At 35.2% G+C, this 23,994-nt stretch overlaps 1 protein-coding gene and 1 long non-coding RNA gene across 2 annotated transcripts in view; one reads left to right on the forward strand and one right to left on the reverse strand.

Annotated features, from left to right (window-relative positions):
* Positions 1 to 167: 167 nt before the first annotated feature.
* On the forward strand, positions 168 to 651 carry LOC138917119 (uncharacterized). Its single transcript, XR_011424639.1, has 2 exons — positions 168 to 269; positions 374 to 651. It is a non-coding gene; the product is annotated as an uncharacterized lncRNA (long non-coding RNA).
* A 2,242-nt stretch (positions 652 to 2,893) lies between these two features.
* VKORC1L1 (vitamin K epoxide reductase complex subunit 1 like 1) overlaps positions 2,894 to 23,994 on the reverse strand; it is a 69,298-nt gene continuing 48,197 nt past the window's right edge. Inside the window, exons 2-3 of the mRNA XM_023655545.2 lie at positions 8,028 to 8,137; positions 2,894 to 4,393 (exon numbers count right to left, since the gene is read on the reverse strand). Of these exons, the coding sequence (XP_023511313.1) occupies positions 4,167 to 4,393; positions 8,028 to 8,137 (337 nt within the window). The 3' untranslated portion in view covers positions 2,894 to 4,166. The remainder of the gene's footprint in view (positions 4,394 to 8,027; positions 8,138 to 23,994) is intronic.

Below are 23,994 nucleotides of genomic sequence, written 5' to 3' on the forward strand. Positions count from 1 at the left end.
CTTAAGTTCCTTGATCGAATCAAGTTTTGTGTTACAGTTTATTGTCAAGGAGTAATATATAAAATTCTTCACTTGACAAACACTTTTTAAAAATTAAGCATAATGGATACACTTAAATGTTTTACAAATTAGGGTAAGGTCTATTTCTTAAGTCCTAAGGTTCTAGCACAGAACACATTTATTCAGTAAAATATGGCTAAACTGTATTTCAAATGGATTCATCTTTCTTGCAGATGTTCCTTTTTTAGAAGACTTTAAGAGTATTCAAGGTGAGCTAAAGCAGTGATTCCTACATTCTATGTGCTCACAGAACTGTAAGCAGTAACACCTTTTTCATTAATTCTTGACAAACGCATACATCCTAAATCCACAGGAATTCCAAGAACGAGAATCTCTAAGAACTCTGCTTGTGTCTTCTATAAATTACATATAATTTACGAGAAAAAGAATCAACTCAGTACACCAGTAGAAATTAGATTATGGTATCAACTTTAAGAATAGTTTATAAGAAGACTGAATTCATTTCAGCTGCTTTTTGAAATGTACTACTGCAACGTGAGAATAATGGCAGCACAACTTCCACAGGTAACTTCTACATTTATTTTATACCAAAAAAGTTATGTGCAACAAATAAACATTCTTACATATTTACATTTGTTTTTACCAGTTAGCAAAACTTTGTCCTAAATCTCTGATAAAGAATATCTATATTAAAGGGGAAATGTGCCCAGTGAACTCCATTTTAAATGAATGTTTACTGTGGAGCTTAAAGCACTAGTAATAAATAATTTTGATGGAACACACTATACAGATGATAAACCTAATACTTAGGCCATGCTTAATACAGTTTTATAACAAAACACTTTACTTTTTCTGGGCTAATTTGTAAAAAAAAAAAGTTTAACCAAGTAGTCTGGACTCCCACCCTTGCCCCCTTTTCTTTTATTGAAGGGTAGTTCTCACAAATTAGGAATCATAGGTGCTGCCTAAAATGTCTGAACGGAAATGTTCACCAATGCTTGCATGTTGGGGGAAAATACACGAGGCCAAAGGTGACACTAGATACTCCTTCTCAAATAGGTTACCAAAAGTGATAGGTTTTCTTGTTGGCATTTATCTAATACTGATTTTCAAGACCAAATCATTATTCTCTGGTGTCAAGCAGTGGCACCGATCTACGTTATGAAGTAATTGCTGAAGATCTTTGCACTTTTGCTGATAGTCTTAAAAATAAATATAAATGAAATACAAGCAAACTAAAGCTAACAAATAGTTTTAATTTCACTGTAGTCTTGGTCCTATATCCTACCTAGTAGGTCCAAAGATCTCTGCTACCAAATGACAGATCTTTGTCTCTTTGTATGAAAATAGTCAACGCTTTCAGCATCTTTAAAAGTAATGGATTTAAGGAGAGGCTACATACATCAAGTAAAAGTAATTCCTGGCACACAGCTTGTTAAACCTGAGTTATTTCACCAGAGGTTTACCCTCACTGACAGCACTAGCTGTGATGAAAAACCAAATGAAATCCTCCAAACCATCTAGATTCCCTAGAATTCATCATCTAACCACAACTCTTATTTCTTCAAATGATATGACTATCAAGTAAATAAGAGGCTTTATTTGTTGTAAATCATTTTGAAAACCAAGAAGCAGGGAATTACTGCCAAAAACAGAAATTCAATTTCTTCCCTAATCTGTTCTTCAACGTTGGTGGCGAGTAATGTTGCAATGTTTAAATATTCAGTCTAAAATAGTCATAACAATCCTCAAATTTTATAAGACAGTGTTTCCCCCCTCTTCTGGGGTGCAATAGAGGATGTAGAGGGGAGGCTAAATTCTCCCAGGGCAAAAACACCAAATAACACCCACCAGGGTTCTGTTGCTTACTGAGAGGCTGGCACTACAGTGCTGTTACTTCAGGCAGCACACGTTCATCACTCAGTGAGAAAACGGATATTAATTCTACTGGGATCACAGGAATGTGGCAAAAAATTTTGTACAACTGAAACAGTGGTGTTTTCCCCAAGGCTTAGGAAAGCAAACGAAAAACTTGAAGGGTCTGGCTGAACATTTTTACGTTTTCTCATGTAAGAGTTGAAGACATTTGCAAGAATGCAACACCAAGACAAGCTTTAACTATACTCTGCTGATTGATACAAAATATGATGAAAGACCATTTTAAATTGGGACACGAGGAACTTGTTTAGCACAACCAGTGTTGTGTATACTACATAAGTCTTAACTATTAAGCCATTTCAGTGGAAGCACTGCCACAAGATGCTCTCGTTGTACACTTCTTCAACATTAGGACTTGTTTCTCCATCAACACCAGACATCCAATCAATGCTTTCTATTCTTTTAACTTCAGAAACAAGAACAATACATACATAATAATACAGGCATTGAAATATTCACATTCATGGGAAAACATAAACCTTGGTGAAGTCTGAATTAAGCTATCTTTTACAAAACTGGTTAACACTGGTTAAGAGTTCATTACAATTCAGATTTTACACTTGCCTTGGGCGTCAATTATGACAGTTAGTTGGAAACTGCTGAACAGTCGCTGACGGTGCGCCTTACGGCTTACAGAGCAGAACCTGTCCCTTACCTTCACAAAGAAGGCAAATAAAGCACTCAAAAGGTACCGGTCTGCTTTCAACAGACTGATTAATCCAAGTGGAAGCAAACACTGCTACCACTTCTCAATCTAGGGAATAAAATGGCCATACAGAACCTTTCCGATAGAATGTAAGTTTCTACTTCAGGGTAAGAAAGGAAGGAAGGACACTTCTGCCCAAGTTCAACACACAAAATATTTGGTTTGCGATTTAAGACAGAAGGCACTTTTAACATTCTGATATAAGATGGTGACCAAAGAAACATACTGTCACAATTTCATTTCAGTTTATTCAAACCACTTTTAAAAATTCTGCATTTGTGCAGTTATTAGAAAGAGGAGTGATGCCATTACTGTATTTCACGTTCAGATATTTCCACCTATAGTACTCCTCCTGATGAAGCAAACTGAGCAGTGTGTCAGCCCTAAAGTTTACAAATCCAATATGTGACTCAAACAATTAAACTAGACATCCGATTAGTTAGTGCAGAAAGAAACAGGGAAAACACTATGGAGCTACCCAAGAGCATCCTACTCTGGAGTGACTGGGCGTACACTGGGTATTGGAAAGTCATAATACTGTTGGGTTGACTGGCACCAATGTTTAAGGAAAAATATCTGCGTGAAAATTCAACTGTTGTAGGAGACTTTACCTAAAAACACCATATTAATATTTCCAGCTTTTGTCCAAAGAAATCTACCCTTTTCCCATCTTTAGTGTCCTGAAGGCCTTGGACTTGAAGGTCTGTTCACATGACTCATTCTGTAAGGTTCTAATTGATCCAATTTTATGACTAGACACAAGCTTGACTTGAATGTCCAAACTTAGTTTCTTCCTTTCAGAGGAAGGAGATGAAAGGGAACCAACCATCCTATTACTTTTGCCTTCAATGCTGGACCCACAGCTGTCAGTACTTTTCACAAGATGCTCTGTATGGAGTCACTATTTTCACTATTTCTTCAGTCAGTGTTGAGCTGACAGTTCTTCAAGGCTACACTTCAGCTAATCTATACAGTAAGTTCTGCAGGGATGGGTCCAATATTTCTACCTTTATTTACAAATATCACATAAACAGATTCTAGTTGAGTCTATATGTTTAAATCCATTGGCTAAAAACATATTACATAGTGTAAACATGGCAATATTTAATACAATATCTATTCTAAAATATTTTCATGTCATGATCACATTTGTTATACCTGAAATTGAATTTATACACATTAGAGAATTACTAGCAATGGTTGCTCACTTTACAATTGAGGGAAGGGGGCTAGGGCTACATTTTATTATTTCAGAAACATCTTCAAAGTAAAGTTAAAGCTTGTCTTTAATTGGCTCGGCATATCCTTTTTTTTGTATTCATATTTAAAATGAAGACTGACACAGAAAATAGCTAGGGCCCTTCTAATTTACAAGATTTTTAAAAATCAGTTTAAGATTCTTAGGGAAAGTGTCTGTTGTGAAGAATAAAAAAAAACTTCTGCAAAATAAACTTAATGGAAAAAGGGACTTCAAACTGTCAGTTAAGAGTTCGTCAGGCTGTCAGTCCTGCTTGGGCTGCAGTTGCCGTTTCCAGGCCTCATTTAAGTAAACTAGTCGTTTGTAGTTGATGATAAGAAGAATGAAGTTCAGCATGTAAGTGATGACGCAGATGATGCAAAACTCCTTCAGCACAAAGTACAGAATGTAGGCCAGGTACAAAGACCCGACGACAGACACGATGGAGGACGTCATGAGGATTAAAGCTGCGACTGCACTTGCTGTCATGCCTGCAAGAGAAAGACACTCAGTTCAATCGGACCTTAACACTAGAGAGAGAGTTTCTGAGTTAAACGGATAACATTTTGTGATTTGCTGCAGTGTTAGAATACTGATCTTAATACAAAACACTAGGAAACTTGAGGAAAAAAACTACTGGTCTGTTTTGTTAAGATTACGCAGGTTAACTGTGCACACAGGATACCAGTTTATAGCTGCAATATTTTTGACTTGTCAATATTCTAGATGAAATACTACTTATTTCATAAACTAGCTTCAGTTAAGGCCCGCAAAGAAAATATACAATCTTGCAAACACATTATGCAATGAAGCTGATTTCTAAAATCGACAGCCCCACCTCTCCTAATGAATAAAGGAATGTGAGGAACACAACTTTCTCTTCCAAGCCAGGACACATTTGGTGAGAACCTCCCTTGGCCTTTTCATATAGGTTCCCTCTCTGTGGACAGTTTTTTGTTTTCCTACATTTAGATCAAATTTATCAAAAATCCATAATGGGAGATGATTACACCAATATGCTGCTGAAGAAGGAAAAAAAAGATCATGATAAACAATTCAGAAAGAGCTCACCCTAGAGCATAAGGGAAACCACATTTGGCCAGTTGGCCACATGTGGGTCAAACCAGATCAAGAAAAAAGGCAGTTATGTGTGCTAAGCTTGGGCTCTCAAGACAAAAACTTGCCTGAACTCTTGATGCTATCCGACCTCTTCACACATATTGTTTTGTAATCTCCTGTAGCCAACAGTATTGAGAACATGTGCATTTATTTTCAAGAACAGAGGAGACAGCAGAACATATTATACTACCTTCCCACCCAACAACTAATGGATAAGGATAACAGAATCAGGAAAAAATAAGAATAGGTGGTAGTAGGTTTGAAGAGGTTAAGGAGCCTGCTGAATGAGGAGTTGCCTGTGGGTTGCAGCCTAGCCACAGGAGCCCGACTTGCCCACAGGACCAGTCAGTACTACAGTATGATGCTTTAACAAGGCTTTTCAAGACTGAAATGCTGTTGGACTACTTATGCTAGGGACTTGCAAATCTGAGTGGCCACTTGCTTTCGTAAATAAAGATATACTGGAACCCAGCCACGTTCATTCATTTATGTAATGTCTGTGGCTGCTTTCGCACTAAATGGTAGAGTTGAGTAGTTGTGACAGCCAGCAAAGCCTACATTATTTTCTATCCGGTCCTTTCCTAAAAAAGTGTGCTGACTTTACCTATGCTAAACATCAAAACCTCAAAAATTAATGCTGTCACCTTAAATTCTGTGTAAGAATGTTAGTTTCAAAACGATATGGACAAGTTATTTTTCTCTGTGCCAGTCTTTTCCTTAACTGTAAAACTGGGATAATAATAATTTCTACCTCCTAAGACTGCATATTAAAAGAGCTAATAGGTATAAAGCACTTAGAATGCTTGATAAATACTGGCTATTAGTTAAATACTATTATACTAAACCAGTCTTAATGTAGTGTAACTGGTAGCTTGGGATAAAATTCCCAATGGAATTTAAAATGTGCAATAATTCTAAATAAATGATAGTACAACCAAGCAATGGAATATTTTGCAGCTGTTAAAAAGAATGAAGACACTTCATGTACTGGTATGGAAAGATCACCAAGATATATCAGTTAAGTAAAAAAAAAAAAAGAAGAAAAGTAAGTATGTAGAACAGAGTGTATAGCATCTGCCTTTTATAATTTAAAAAATGAGGCAAATTAAGATTATATATTTGTATTTTCTTGTATATGCCTAAAGAAACTCTACAACAAGCTCTCAGTTGGGGATGAGAGGCAGTGGGGACAAGGGTGAAACAGACTTCACTGTATAGCATTTTACATTTTTTTACCTTTGAACCACGTGAATGTATTATCTATGGAAAACTTAAAAGTAAAAATGCTGTATTCTCAAACAACTTAGAAGGGAGTGAAGATGATATGAGCTGGAAAACTCTGTTAGATAAGTTCAAATGTGCCTCCAATGGTAGACACTGACATTAAAAATGCATGTGAATGCATAAAATGTTAATAGAAAAAATACATCTGATTTAAAATGTGTAATGATGAAATTAACAAATCAAATATTATAAATAGAAACTTGTTCCACCTCTATCTCTAAAAATTAAGAGTCAAAAGTGTTTCTTAGGCTATTTTAATTTGGGCTTATACTTTATATTCTTCTTTAGAAATCCAAACAAAACAAATGGAACAAAAAGTTCAAGTCTCACCCCTGGCCCCCGAGCACCAGACCCTTTTCTGTGCATTCTATGCATATATATAAACATTAGTCAGCCTGTACCTAGTACCCCACAATTTGCTGCTTTCACTAAGCTATGTCTTGCCCTTTCCAGGATATACATGTAGACCTACGTTTTCCTGTAATAGCTACACAGTGTTCTCTAGTATGGATGTAACCTAATTTGGTCAACCATTATGTCTTGATAAGCTACTTCCAATTTTTTGCAATTCTGAACTTTACTGGTATGAATATCCTTGTGTATATTTTTGTATTTCTGCAGAATATATAGATATGGAATTGGACAAACTTGATAGGATACTGAGATAAATTTAGATTCACAATTTACCTCATGACAAATCAACTTCAGCTAGACAAGAGAGCACGGAAGAGCTGGCAGATAATAGGGTAAAATATTAACAATTGAATGCAAGGGCAAAAATGGAGGGATTTAACTCTAAAATTATAAAAACTTTTGTACACTCAAAATTCACAAAACTAACATAGAAAGGGATAAAGAATGGGTAAAATGTTTGTAACCAATATGAAAATGGACTATTATCAAGATCCCAATAAGTAAATTGGCAATAAAAAGAAATTAAAATACAGTAAAATTAAAATAACAGCTACTAATATCTAACTATTGAATTAGAAATTTTACAGAAAACACTTTTTAAAAATGAGGATGGATGAAGCTTCAAGGAAACATGACAACTGAGGGAAAAGCAGTTTGGTAATACCTATTAAAATCCATATAACTATGTTTTTTGACTCATTCAGCCCATATTTGGAAATTTATTTTGCATAAATAATTCAAAGAGGGATGGGTGTGTCTAAGGGGGACTTTTTAAACAAAGTTGATCACCGCAGTGTTATTTAGAACATAAGAAATTTGAAACCTTGATGTCAATAATAACAAAACAAGATAGACAACAGTTCACATAAAATTAAGTGAAAAAAGCAGAAGACAATGGAAATAGTGGACATGTACAGGAAATGGAATTATGAATATCATTTACCATTAATGTTTACTCAATGCATAATATTTTAAAATAGCTACAGTGCATACAAAATAATAAGGAAAAAGTTTTCCAGGCAAGACTGTTTGGAATAATAATCTGCCTGAATGGGACTGTTTTTCTGGACATCATGGGATGCTGCTATCTCTGATTAAACACCAACAGATACCAAGCTCAGCATTAGTATTTTCAAAATCTTAGTGAACCAAGTTTTTACAACACAAAAAATGTGCTACAAACTAGTGGTTCTGTCATTAACATATGCTTTTATTTAATATAAAGACACACTTCGGGGCAAAGACCCAAAGTACTAAATGGAAAATAACAAAACAAACTTATTTTTATATTGCTGTATAAATACTTACCAAGTAATAACTGTAGTATATAAAATATAAGTCCAAAGACACTGTTTGGCTGGTTTAATACACCATCCTTTCCAAAAATGGAACCCAAAAGACCAAATCCTCGACCCCATCTGTAAAATAAGGAAAACCAGTAACCCTATATTTGAGCTTTCCTATTTTCAAAATGTAAAGTTATCTGAGAATGTCATGCCAATATACCCATCTCAATCTCTAAGCTGCCAATTTCCATATAGTCTCTTTTCCCAAAGGTAGAACAAAGCATTCTTTTTCTGATGGCGTTAGTATTTGCAGAGGAAGGGCTCTCTCAGTCTAAGCCAGGGTGTCTCAGCAGCAGCGCCACTGGCATTCTGGACTAAGCAATTCTTTGTGGTCGGGGACTGTTCAGTGCATTACAGGGTCCTTAGCAGTATCCTTGGCCTCTACCCACTAGATGCTAGTAGCACCCTCTCTGGGGGCAAATTCACCCCAGCTGAAAGCCACTGATGTAAGCTGTCCTATTTCTTCATTTAAAGTATGTAGACTGAAATGGTGCTTTCTGAAAATGTCACCAGGATGTGCATTAGGAATCATATCCTGGGAACACCTTTAAACGTAGAACAATATCAGAAGTTACAGGTCCTTACTATGATCCTATCTCAAGAGTAAAAAATTGATACATTGTTTGCCCCATCAGTTTTTATTTGCAGTTTAACTTCAAATTTTGTATTGATTTAACATTTTCAGAATCTTTTCTTATTTTTAAAATGATTATTAAATTCTGATATAATAAAATTTGATACAAGTATCAAACTAAAATTTCCTTAGGATAAAAACCTTAGGAGATAACTTTAACTCTGAATAAGAGTGCTTTTAAAACACCAAAAAGAAAACAACCAGTCAGGATTTTAAGTCTTTAGTGAGGCATTCGATGAAATGTAGATTTTGGTTCTGAAGACAAACTACCTGAAAACAAGGATCGTTAAGTGTTTACTAGTCACACTACTTTAATAGAACTCAGTGTCCAAGAAATAGAGTGAAACCTCTTCATAATGATGATGTTGGGAGACAAGAATAACCCTAATTTTATAAGCAAGTGAGAGCCATGAAGATTTTTATTGTAGTTATATATTTCAAGGAACACAAAACAATCTCCATCATTTTCATGTATTCTTTTACACAACAAATACTTCTTGAGCATGTTCTAGGTGCGCGTATGGGTCAGGTCCTGGGGTCCGGGAGTGAACAAGTCAGACAAGGTGTTGTCCCTGTGGAGCTCATATTCCATACAGGGAGAATGAAAAGGTGAACAAATGACTAAGTTACCTTTAGAAATGGACGAGCCTATTAACAGATACACAGGAAAATTGAGGGGAGAGGTTATTCTACACCAGAGCTTCTCAACATTTAAAAGTGCATACAATCATTTTATTAAGATGCAGATTTTACTGCAGCAGGTCTGTGGTGGAACTTAAGACTCTGCATTTGCAAGCAAAACTAAACAAAATGCTCCAGGGGTGAAGCTCATGCTTCTGGTCTGAGGACCACACTCAGCAGCACCGCTCTAGATGGAGAAGCGGTGGAGGGAGCTACTCTAGCTAGATGGTCAGGGAAGGCCTTTTTCAGGAATTAAATCCTGAAGATGAAAAGCAATAAGTCTCATGAGGAATGGCAAGTACAAAGGTCTTGAGGCAGGAATGAGCTCTAAGCTAGCAAAAGGCAGCCGTCAAGGCTGACACAGTGATGAGGGGAGACTGATGAGAATGAGGCACAAGTCCAATCATTTACATTATTTATGGCCTTGTTGTAGGCCATGAGGAAGAGTTTGAATTTTATCCTAACTGCAATTGGAAGACATTCCGTGGCTTTTAAATAGGAGAGTAATATAAGCTTATTTATGATCAGTCAACTTTTGTGTAAAGAACATACTGCAGGAGGGCAAGAGTACAGAAGGGAGAAACTATATGTAATCAAACGTCTTAGCCCTGCTCATATGAAATAGAAATTCAAATGTAAATCACCACTTTTGGCAATGGAAATAATTGGACATACTGCCAAAATTATCATGGGTAAACAGAATTTTTATATCTTCTAAGCACTGGCCTATGCCTAGTTACTCGCATAGGATCAGGTAGCTATTTTCCTTGAAAACAAAGCAGTAGTCCACAGAATGAATACATCATTTTATCAAAATAATACATGCATTAAGGTTTAAAATCAAATAACACAGAAAGTCTTATAAAACAAAAGAGAGTGCCTACTTCAGCCCTCTCCACAATCAGTTCGCATCCCCAGAGGCAAACACTGATGCCTTCTAACCAGTTTCTCTATTTACTCCCACATTTCTAAATAATACTCTGACATTACTAGTTCTTGATTTATGAATTCTAAGTATTATCTTCCGACTTTATAATAGGGTGGGCCAGAATGTTGCTTTTAGAAAAAAACCAACATTTTTTTATGGAAAGCTTCAAATGTATATACACAAAGGGAACAGAACAGTGTAATAACCTCATGTACCCATCACCCAGCTTCGAAAATTGTGCCTTTCTTGTTTCATCTCCACCTCTACCCACTCACCACTCAATGATTATTTTTAGTTTTTTTAAGGTAAAATTTGCATACATTAAATGCATAAATTTTAACTGTATAATTTTGACAAATGCATACACCCAAGTAATCCTCGTATACTAACTGTAATCCTGATATACTAATCCTGGTATAGTAATTCTGAAATAACAATAGTAAGGAACAAGAATTTAAGTACGTTTCATAAACAAACACCAAAAAAACCCACCCCAACACTGTATACAGTGCTTCCATCTCCCAAGTTAAACTCTGTTAGTCCGTTCCCCTCAATCCACATACCTCTCCACCCCTGGGGAAGAAATACACGACCGGCCAGACTTGTAGGAATCCAGGCTCAGAACCAAAGTTAAATCTCTGGTCCCCTGGATCAGAGTGCTGTGCTCTTTCCTTTAGGCCACATTACCTTATCAAATGCAATTACCATTCCAGCATTTTCAACCCAACAGAGTAATCGCTTAATTCCTTGATAAATACAATTAATAAAGTTCAATAAACTTTGATAAAGTTGATGTAATAACTGTTAGCTAGTCAACTCCCAACCAAGTAGCCTGGGACTACATAAGATTATTTTCCTTGGAAAGGTGAACAAGAGCAGACTTTCATGAATGACACTGTACTTAAAATTGCTAAAGGTGGTATGAGTAATTTAAAACCTTTTAGTGAATCTTTTTTTCAAGTTGGAACATTTGAAAATACTGTAGTTTTCCCCCACTTCTAAAAGTTACACAGAGCTACATGAAATATATTTTATGTGCTAACTTTATTCCTAGCTTTATCTTAGTTTGTAACCACTTTCTCTTTGTCCCCTCTATATTCAAAATTCTATTATACTTATCTCCAGAGCTGCCCCAAGTAATTTATGGAATAGGGTGAAATATTAACCAACTGAGCAAGAAGAAATGTTTTCTTAAAGTAATAGACACTTATACAGATGTTCATTTTGCTTCAGTATAGTAACATCAATGAAATGATTATGCAAAAGAGAATTTCTCTTTAGTCTTTGTTTCTAAAAAAAAAAAGTTTATTTTTCACCCAAATATCCCTTGAATATTTTATATTTGGGTGCATAAACAATCAACATCACTTCCCTAAGGTATAAATGAGAAATTGTTAAAAGGTTTCTAAATACTCCTAATCGTGCCAGAAATGACAAATCTTAAAACCAATAGCTCTCCAGTTTCGGTCTCCTAGGTCCCTGAGGATAAATCTAAGACATTATTTGCGTCCTTCACTCTCATTCACTCATAAGTGCATAGAGGAGTCTCCCAAAGGCTACATGCATGATGTGTGACACTGCAAGATCGAATGCAGGAGCTGATGTGAGAATTCAACAGTCTTCTGTTACGGCACACACTAAAGAGATCTGCAACAAGACAAACAATGCCAGTCTTTTCATTATTTTGTGTGTGTGGGTTTGGGAAAAGCATTTTTCATAAAAATATTTTAATATCTAATGGGTTTATTGTCATTTTAAATGAGTGAATACATATTTAAATAATTTCTCCATTTTTAATTTCTAATACAGTAACTCCCTAAATTCGACCACTTTCAAAAAAAAATCACAGTTCAGACAAATTTTTAACACTGGGGTGGGATTAAGTAAGGAGAACTTAAAAAATAATTAAATAGACATAGAACAAACAATCCTAAAATTTGTATGGAACCACAAAAGACCCTGAATAGCTAAAACAATCTTGAGAAAGAACAAAACTGGAGGCATCATGTTCCCTGATTTTAAACTATACTACAAAGCTAGAGTAATCAAAACAGTATGGTATTGGCATAAAAACAGACACACAGATCAATGGAACAGAATAGAGAGTCCAGAAATAAAACCACCCATATATGGTCAACTAATTTACAACAAAGGAGCCAAGAATATACAATGGGGAAAGGAAAGTCTCTTTAATAAATGGTGTTGGGAAAACTGGGCAGCCATGTGCAAAAGAAAGAAACTATGCCACTATCTTACACCATACACAAAAATAAACTCAAAATGGATTAAATACTTGAATGTAATATGTGAAACCATAAAACTCCTGGAAGAAAAGAGGTGGTAAGCTCCTTGACATTGGTCTTGGCGACAATTTTTTGGATTTGACAACACAAAAGCAAAGGCAACAAAAGCAAAAATAAACAAGTGGAACTAAATCAAACCAAAAAGCTGCTTCGCAGCAAAGGAAACCATCAACAAAATAAAAGACAACCTACTGAATGAGAGAAAATATTGCAAATCATATATCTGGATAAGGGGTCAATATCTAAAATATATAAAGAACACATACAACTCAATAGTGAAAAAAATAATCTGATTAAAAAATGGGCAGAGGAGGGCAAGCCCAGTAGCATAGTGGTTACGTTCATGTGCTCCACTTTGGCTACCTGGGGTTCACCGGTTCAGATCCCAGGTGTGGACATACACACTGCTTCTCAAGCCATGCTGTGGCAGGTGTCCTCAGCAAAAAGGAAGATTGGCAAGAGATGTTAGAGCTAATCTCCTCAAAAAAAAAAAAGGGCAGAGGATCTGAATAGATATTTTTCCAAAGAAGACATACAGATGGCCAACAGGTTCATGAAAAGGTGCTCAACATCACTAGTCATCAGGAAAATGCACATCAAACCACAATGAGATATCACCTCACACCTGCCAGAATGGCTGTTATCAAAAGACAAGAAATAAGGAGTGTTGGCAAAGATGGGGAGAAAAGGGAATCCTTGTTTCAGGTGGGAATGTAAACTGATGCAGTCAATATGGAAAACAAAAAATTCCTCAAAAAATTAAAAGTAGAACTACTATATGATCCAGCAATTCCACTTGTGGGTATTTACCTGAAGAAAATGAAAACACTAATTCAAAAAGTTATATGCACCCCCATGTGCACTGCAGCATTACTTACAATAGCGAAGACACGGAAACAACCTAAGTGTCCATCAATGGCTGAAAGGATAAGGAAAATGTGGTATATATACAATGGAATATTATTCAGCCATAAAAAAGAATGAATCTGGCCATTTGTGACAATATGGATGAATCTCGAGGGCATTATGCTAAGTGAAATAAGTCAGACAGAAACAGATAAATACCACATGATGTCATATATATGTGGGATCTAAAACAACAACAACAACAACAAAAAATTGAGCTCACGGATATAGAGAACAGATTGGTGGTGCCTGAGGTGGGGGTGGGTGAAATCAGTGAAGGCACAAATTTCCAGTTATAAAGTGAGTAACTCATAGGGATGTAATGTACAGCATTGTGACTATAGTTAGTAATACTGTATTACATATTTGAAAGTAGCTAAGAGAGTGTATCTTGAAAGTTCTCATAAGAAAAAAATTTTTCCTAACTATTTACAGTGACAGATGTTAACTGGACTTATTGTGGGGGTCATTTTGCAATATATACAAATACCGAATCATTACATTGTACACCCGAAACAAATATGTCAATAAACCTCAAATAAATAAATAGTATACCTTCTACTAAATTACATTTTAAAAAGATTCCATGGCTATACTATTTGAAAAAGAAAGCAAAAGAAATGTTGGTGAGGATGTGGAGATACTGGAACCCTTGCACATTGCTGGTGGGTAAAATGATGCAGCTACTGTGGAAAACAATTTGGTGGTTCCTCAAAAAGTTAAACATAGAATTAACCTATGACCCCAGCAATTCCACTCATAGGTATATACTTAAAAGATTTGAGAACAGGTATTCAAGCAAGTACAAGTACTTGTTCATAGCAGCACTATACATAACAGCCAAAACATGGAAACAATTCAATACCCATCAACTGATGAATGGATAAACAAAACATGGTATATATCCATACAATGGAGTATTATTCAGCCATAAAAGGAATGAAGTACTGATCTATGCTACAATATGGATGAACCTTGAAACCATTATGCCAAGTGAAAGAAACCAGACACAAGAGGATACACATTTTATGATTCTGTTTATGAGAATTCCAGAACAGGCAAATCCATAGAAACAGAAAGATTAGTGGTTGGCAGGGGCTGGGGAGGGGGCAGTGAGGAGTGACTGCTTAATGGGTAGGGTATCTCTTTGGGGATAAAGACAACGTCTTGGAACTAGGTAGAGGTGATGGTTGTACACATCGCAAGTGTACTAAATGCCACTGAATGTACACTTTAAAATGGTTAATTATGCACCAATCCTTCTCAAACTCTTTCAAAAAATTAGAGGAAGGAATACTCCCAAACTCATTTTATGAGGCCAGCATTATTCTGATACCAAAGCCAGAAAAGAACACTACCAAAAAAGAAAACTACAGGTCAATATCCTTGATGAATAAAGATGCAAAAATTGTCAATAAAATACTACCAAACCAAATTCAGCAGCACATTAAAAGGATCATTCACTATGATCAAGTGGGATTTATCCCTGGGCTGCAAGGATGGTTCAACATATGCAAATTAACCAATGAGATACATCACATTAACAGAATGAAAGAAAAAAATCATGTAATCTCAATAGATGCAGAAAAAGCAGTTGACAAAATTCAAGATCTGTTCATGATGAAAACTCTTTAACACATTAGGTATAGAAGAAATGTACCTCAACATAATAAAGGCCATATATGATAAGCCCACAGCTAACATTTTACTCAATGGTAAAGGTTGAAAGCTTTTCTTCTAAGATTAGGAACAAGACAAAGGTACCCACTCTCATCACTCCTATTCAACACAGTACTGGAAATCCTTGCAAGAGCAATCAGGCAAGAAAAAGAAATGTAAGGTATCAGATTTGGACAGGAAGATATAAAACTCTCTCTTTGCAGGTGACGTGATTTTATATATAAAAAATCCTAAAGACTCCAGCAAAAAACTGTTAGAGCTAATCAATGATTTCAGTAAAGCTGCAGGACACAAAATTAAAATACAAAAATCAGTAGTGTTTCTAAATACTAACAATAAATTATCTGAAAAAGAAATAAAGAAAATGATCCCACTTCCAATAGCACCAAAAACAATAAAATATTTAGGAATAAACTTAACCAAGGAGGTAAAAGATCTCTACTCTGAAAACTACAAGACACTGATTAAAGAAATCAAAGACACAAATAAATGGAAAGGTATCCTGTGTTCATGGATTGGAATAATTAATATTGTGAAAATGTCAATATTACCAAAAGTGACCTATAGATTCAATGCAATCCATATCAACATCCAATGGTATTTTTTACAGAAGTAGAAAAAAGAATCCTAAATTTTATATGGAACCACAAAAGACCCTGAATAGCAAAAGCAATCCTGAGAAAGTAGAACAAAGTGGGAGACATCATACTTCCCGATTTCAAGCTGTACTATAAAGCTATAGTAATCAAAACAATATGGTATTGGTAAACAGATCAATGGAACAGAATTCAGAGCCCAGAAATAAACCCAAGCATAAACGGTTAACTAATATTTGATAAGGGAGCCAAGAATATTCAATAGAGAAAAGACAGACTCTTCAATAAATGGTGCTAGGAAAACTGGATATTTACATGTGAAAGAATGAAACTAGACCCTTATCTTACACCACTCATAAAAATTAACTCTAAATGGATTAAAGACTTAAGTGTAAGACCTGAAACCATGAAACTCCTAGAAGAAAACATAGGAAAAAAGTTCCTGGACATGGGTTTTGACAATGATGTTTTGGATATGACACCTAAAGCACAAGCAACAAAATAAAAAATAAACAAGTGGACTGCATCAAACTAAAAAGCTTCTGAACAGCAAAGGATACAATCAACAAAGTGAAAAGACAACCTACAGAATAAGAAAAAAATATTTGCAAACTGTATGTCTGATAAGGGGTTCATATCCAAAATATATAAAGAACTCAACTCAATAGCAAAAAAATCCTCCAAATAATCCAATTAAAAAATGGGCAAAAGACCTGAATAGGCATTTTCCAAAGAAAATATACAAATAGCCAACATGTACATGAAAAGATGCTCAACATCACTAGTCAAAAGGGAAATACAAATCAAAACCACAATGAGATATCACTTCACAGTTAGAATTGTTATCATCAAAAATACAAGAGATAACAAATGCTAGTTAGGACGTGGAGAAAAGGGACCCCTTGTGTACTGCTGGTAGGATTGTAAACTGGTGCAGCCACTATGGAAAACAGTAGGGAGGTTCCTCAAAAAAATTAAAAATATAATTACCATATGATCCAGCAATTCAACTTCTGGGATTATATCCAAAGCAAAAGAAAACCCTAACTCGAAAAGATATCTGCACCCCCATGTTCATAGCAGCAGCATTTAGAACAATGAAGACATGGAAACAACCTAAGTGTCCATCATGGATGAATGGATAAAGAAGTTGTGTACATATATACAAAGGAATATTATTCAGTCATAAAAAATGAGGAAATCCTGCCATTTGCAACAACATGGATGGACTTTGAGGGCAGTATGCTATGTGAAGTAAGTCACACAGAGAAAGACAAATACTGTATGATCTCACATATCTGAAATCTAAAAGAAAACCCAGGGGCTGGCCCGGTGGCGCAGCGGCTAAGTGTGCACATTCCACTTCAGCAACACAGGGTTCGCCGGTTCAGATCCTGGGTGCGGACATGGTACCGCTTGGCACGCCATGCTGTGGTAGGCGCCCCATATATAAAGTAGAGGAAGATGGGCATGGATGTTAGCTCAGGGCCAGTCTTCCTCAGCGAAAAGAGGAGGATTGGCAGCAGTTAGCTCAGGGCTAATCTTCCTCAAAAAAAAAAAAACACCACCAAAAAAACCGACCAAACTCATAGAAAAAGAGATGAGATTTGTGGTTACCAGAGGTGGAGCTGGGGGCAGGGAGAACTGGAAGGTGGTTAAAAGGTACAAACTTCCAGTTATAAGACAAGTAAGTACCAGGGATGTAATGTACAACATGAAGACTATAGCTAACACTGCTGTATGATATATATGAAAGTTGTTGGGAGAGTAAATCCTAAGAGTTTTCATCACAAGGAAAAAATTTTTTCTTTTTATTGTATCTATATGAGATGATGGATGCTAATTTATTGCAGTAATCATTTAACAATATATGTAAGTCAAACCATTATGTTGTACACCTTAAACTTACACAATGATGTATGTCAGTTATATTTCAATAAAACTTGAAAAAATTTAAAAAAATTTTTGTTTTTGTTTGGCGAACCCCAGGCCACCGAAGCAGAACGTGCAAACTTAACCGCTGTGCCACCGGGCCGGCCCCTAAAAAATTTTTAAATGGTTAATTTTGTAACAAATTTCACCTCAATAATAATAATAATAAAAGATTTGTGTAGTGGGATGACAAGTAATTTTTATTTTCCTTATTAAACTTTTATGTATTTTTCTATGTTTCTACACAGAACATGTATAACTAAGTAATCAGAAAAAGGATAAATTATTTTTAAAAAGAAAATAAATACCACAAATTTTAAAATATAAATTGTTTCTGAATTCTGGGGAAGAGTTTAATAAGGGTACTTTTCCCCCTAGACTTCTACTTTGTTGTATTTTGTAAATTTTCTTTAGTGACCAAATTTTACTTTTATAACGACAGCAGCAAAAAAAAGAATGCCATATAAAGTTCATCAGTCATATTTAAATTAATTAATAATGAACTTTTATGTCTTCCCAATTCAACTCTTTCCCCCTCAACCAAATTTAATTTTCCTGCAAACAATCTCTTTCCTCATGGAAAATCTACCGAGGTCCTAATATCATAACTAAAACGTTCAGGAATATAAAATTAGTAAAGAGAGGAAGTGAATAGCACCATAAAAGTTTCCCTGGTATTTCCCTTACTCTGAGGAAGAATTTGTTGATGTGCTTGCTTACACATACCATTGACAAATGTTCTTTCGCTTACAAATATATGTAAGACCACTGGATTCTTGTTTCTCTTTTTTTCCCCTCTTAATTCAAGCTTGGTCAAGGAAATATATTTTGCCTATTAATTTTCTAATATTAGATTATATGAGCATTTCCTAATAGCCTATTGGTATAATAAATCTATTCAAACATTTTAAATTGTACCGTGTTTGATGGTTATAAAACTCTGGGAAGCACATTTTACTTCAACAAACAAACCTATATAAGCTGCAACCCACAGACTTAAAAATCCAGTTGGCTTCCAGAGTTGGTTGAGGGCAGTATGAAGGGGCCTATGGGATATAGCAAAAAGTTTGGCATCTTCAAGAAAAATAAGATTATCTCATAGCAGCTTTAAAATAATTCTAAGTATGTTAATTTACACAAAGGAAAAATCTACCCACCATGCTAGCTTCCTGACAGACACACAGACCACAGGGCTAGAAGCGTGGGCTATGGAGTCAGACAAACCTGTTCTGCTATTAACAGGCTGTGTGACTCTGGGTGAATCACTTAACCTTGGACTCTCAATTCCCTTATTTGTAAAATGGAGATGATTATGGTAGCCAATTCATAGGACCGTTGTGAGAAATAATTGTATTAAGAATAATTATGTAGTAGTTTAATATCAAAGTATAAGTACATGTACATACAAGACATTCTGCTAGCTGGAATTCTCTCTTCAAGGCTCAAGGGTTTTGAAATAGCATGCATTTACATAAAGCTTTTTTTCTTCCACAAACATCAGTACACTTTGTTAAAACGTTTTTAAATTTGATCTGAAACGTTACATAACATTTTATATTTTATAGAAATACTATAAATTAACTGAACAACTATAATTAACCTTACCTTGTTGGTGAATATTAGGCTGTTTCTACTTCTCATGATTATAAAGCATTCAATGAACATATTGTGCAAAACGTCTGTCTGCATATTACATTATTTCCATAGGATAAACTACAAAGAGAGAAATGATCTAGTGGCATAAGCATCTTAAAAACTATTGTGTTCCTGAGCAAAACATTGTGCAAAAAAGTTACACCAACTTACACTTCCACCATCAGTCCCTGAAATATTTTCTTTAATAACTAGAAATGAAAACTGCAAACATGACTTTACATTTAAATAGAGAAATATATTTACAAGTTTAAACTTCTGATTACCTTTATTTACTTGCTTTATTTACATTTTAGAAATCACTTTTTTCTTTGGTATTTAAATTTTTGTTACCAATATATGCAATTATCTTGCTTTTACCATTATATTTGAACAATATCAACATTTACTCCTTAATAACACTAATTTTAAATTTCTCTCTCTATATACACACAGATATTTGAATTATGTGTGTGTGTCTGTCTAGTAAGTTTGCAGGAATTACTCCCTATTCCTCAAATTTCCACGTGGAGAGACCTCCATTTGAGCAATACCTTTTACCTCTTGTCCCATCGCTTATTCCTTGCTAGGCTAGTAGCAAAAACTTACTTGAGTGATCAATTTACAAGAAGGAACTGAGTATCTGTGGATCGACCCTTCTGGATTCCTTCTTTGAGATCTACCTACCTGAACAAAGCTGCATCCTGGATTAAACTTTTTAAATTGTGGTAAAAAACACATAACATAAAATTTACCATCTTAACCATTTTTAAGTGTACAGTTCAGGAGTGTTAAATATATTCCAGATCTCCAGAACTTTTCATCTTGCAAAACTGAAACTCTCTACCCATTAAACAATAACTTCCCTTTTCTCCTTCCCATCAGCCCCTGGCAACCACCTTTTCATTTTCTATTTCTATGAATTTGACTACTTCAGATACCTCACATAAGTGGAGTCACACAATACTTGTCTTTTTGTGACTGTCTGTGGCATACTGCCTTCAAGGTTCATACATGCAGCATTTGACAGGATTTCCCTCCTTTTTAATAGAAGGCTGAATAACATTCCAGTTTATGGATGTACACTATGTTTTGTTTATCCATTCCTCCATCCATGGACATTGGGTTGCTTCCACCTCTTGGTATAAAAAGCTTGTTTGATACACATACATATTTTTTCTTCTGTTACTCCAACTAATTGCAACTGCTCTTATAATTTTTCACCCATTCCTCTGATAGGAACAAATCCACTTGAGAACAAAAGTTTCAGGAAAAATCCAATGTCAAGGCAAATCAAAGGAGATGACATCCTTGAACAAGAGCTAGAACACCCTCTCCTGCCATATTGTTGTGAAACACCATGGTTCATGGAAGGGAGGTGGTCCTGGGCAAAGATGAAAAAATAATCCATATTTTTTTCATTCATCAATTTAGTAACAACTTTTCCGAGGAAAAACATTACCATATAAATATGTACATTGATCCAGAGGGTAAAGTTAAATAACAATGGACATAAAAATCATAGAAGCATAGCAGTTAATGTTTGGGTTTATAAAATCTCTGTCAGTTTCTTTTGTGGAAATGACCAGCTTGTGCCAGGAAATGGCCTCAGGTCATTGCGGACACTACATGTAGAATAAAATTTTAAAAATTTTCAAGCCAAAAGGTCTCTTTTTTCAAGTTATCTCAAGAACCCAAAAGAGTCCTAACTGCTAAAAAGGAGGACTGCATCCTGAAAAGTGTACGGAAGTGGGACAATACATGTATGGGCCTTAGCATGCGATCTGGTAATATGTTTCATAAATAGTTGTGATTACTGCTACAAAAATTTCTGATGAACTTGGTAGAAGACTTGTATACTCATTTGGTAAGGTTTTTTGTTTTCTTGATATTAAATTTTATTAAAGTTATACATAGTTTAAAAAATCAGATAGTACTATGAAACTTAGGATAAAAAATAGCAGTCCTCTGGTCTCTGAGTCACCCTCTTCACAGGCAAGCACTTTCAACTCATTTTAAAGTGGTTTCTTTTGGTATTTACCTACAAATTTCTTTTCACAGAAATGCTTTACCATTTTCCCACAATCTATTCATTATTTGGTAAACAGACTATGATTTAGTACTCTTTCACTTTCCCCTCTCCCCGCTTCCTGAACTCCCAATTATATCACACTGTTTAGGTACATCACAATTTTTAGTTAAATTAGTGTACCCTGTTTACACTATATTGTTTGACACTGAGCTAGGAATGGTGTGTTCTGTTATAATACAAGTTTCTGCACAGCAAATCAAGTCATAGGTGATCAGTAAACAGGAGAATGACATCAACACAACAGAAAGTTATAGGTTGACATAGTTTTCCCTAGCATGTTACAGTTTTGCACCACTGAAGAAAAGTAGCTGAATGCAGAGTACATGAATAAGTCTGGACGCAGCAGCCCCCAGGAAATAGAGTCCACACTGTGGTCTGGCCTCATGCTTTCTTGAAATTGCTTAGTGCGTGCTTCTCCCTAGTCATTGTTTGTTTTACTGTTGTCTCCATAACGCAGGTGCCTCAGTCCTTCCTTATCCCCTCATCCATCCAAGCTTCCTTCACATTTCTTCCCTCCACCCCCAAGGTCTTACAACGACCAGATCATTTATTTAAAATTTAATGTATGTTTTAACTCTGCTAGTATTTTTATCAGGCTTACTGTTGCTTTCTCTTTATCATCTGGTTACAAAGTCACATAGGTTTTGAGTGGTCCACCCTATCCTGTTTTCCCATAAGCCCTGGTATTTTTTAAAATACTTTCCATTGAAGCATTATTTACATATAGAAAAGTACACATAAGTGTATAAAACTCAATAAATTTCCATAAGTTGAATATACTTGTACACCAGCACCTAGACCAAGAAACAGAGCAATAGTAGTGCCTCCGAAACTCCCTTCTGCTCCCCTTAGTTACTCCTCCTCCCCTGGGATAACCACTATCCTGATATCTCCTGTAAAAATAGAATTATTATACCATATTAAATTATAATATAATTTTAATATATTATTTAATAATATATTAAAGATATAAAGTAAAAATAAAATATAATAATGTATTCTAAAAAGTTATTATAAGTTGAACACCCTCCTAACTACCACGTAGGTCAAGAAATGGAACTTTACTGCCCCCTCCATGTGCCCCTAATCCAACAGCCCTTCTCTCCAAAATCATTAACTGCCCCGACTTTTCTCCTTGAGTTTCTATATGGATTTATCACAAGTGAGTATTCCTAGATACTATAGTTTAATCTTGTCCCCACTCCTGCTTTCTTTTATTAGGTAAGTTAAGTCACTTTTAAGCTATAAGTTCCTAGTCCTAGTATTTTAAGGCTCAATTCCACAGAAAATGAGTTTCCCCAGGAACATGTTACATCAGAAATACCTATAATTAACTATGATTATATTTCCTTTTGTGTATAAATTGCTTTTCTTGGACTTAATAACTCATATTTTGTTTTGCTTTGGTTTTTTTTATTGTATAAGTTTCAGGTATACAGTTTTATAATTCGACATCTGTATACACTACAAAGTGATCACCACCACAAGTCTAGTTACCATCTATCACCATACAGTTGACCCCTTTCACCAATTTCGCCCACCCCTCAACCCCCTTTCCTCTCTTGTAACCACTAATTGGTTCTCTATATCTATGAGTTTGTTTTTGTTTTATTTTGTTTGTTTTGTTTTCTTTCAGATTCCACATGAGTGAAGTCATGTTCGTTTTATTTTCTATGACATCATCCTTAATTTTCCAAAATCCTTCTGAGCAATAGTTTCAACAAGATCACTCATATATGGAAACCTATGAGTTCATTTTTTTCCCCTGGAGACATCTTCCCTGGAACTCTGAACCTTTGTGATCCACTCTGAATGACCTGATTCAGGCTAGCTGCTCTCTAGGTTTGCATCCTAAGGTCATCCTAAGACTTCCAATCCCTTCCCTACACTAAATCTTCATTTCTTATATTTGGTATCTTCCTTTGCCCCTTGGTTTAATCACTTGTTCTGGTGAAACAATCTTCTCAGAGCTTCTTTCAGAAAATACATAGTACAGGTAAAATTTCTGAGATATTGAAAGTCTAAAAATATCTTTCTTCTACCATCACAGTGGATTGAAAGTTTATTTGAGCATATAAATTATAAATTAAAAATAATTTTCCCTCAGAATTTTTAAAGACATTGTTTCACTTCCTGCTTCAAGAGTTGGTCCTTGAAAAACCTAATGCCATTCTGACCTTTGAATATGACCTGTTTCTGTTCCTTCATGAAGCCTTTAAGAAACTTCTTTTTAATCCTAGTGATCTAAAATTTCACAAAGGATGTACCTTGGTGTGGGTCTTCAGTTATTCATTGTGAAGGGGTTTTGGTAGACCCTCTCGATGTAGAAATTCATGTCCTTCAATAGCAGAAAATTTTCACATATTATGATGTAGCCACATGTTGGACCTGTTAAACTGAATCTCCAATTTTCTTTTACCTTTTCTTCGTTTTCCATCTCTTTTTCCTTTTGCTCTATTTTCTAGGAGGTTAACATGATGTTCTCTTCCAAGCCTTCTATTAAATTCATTTATTAAACTTACTTTGCTACCATATGTTTAATTTC

Source organism: Equus caballus, chromosome 13 (genome assembly GCF_041296265.1).
Source record: "Equus caballus isolate H_3958 breed thoroughbred chromosome 13, TB-T2T, whole genome shotgun sequence".
Lineage (NCBI taxonomy): Eukaryota > Metazoa > Chordata > Mammalia > Perissodactyla > Equidae > Equus > Equus caballus.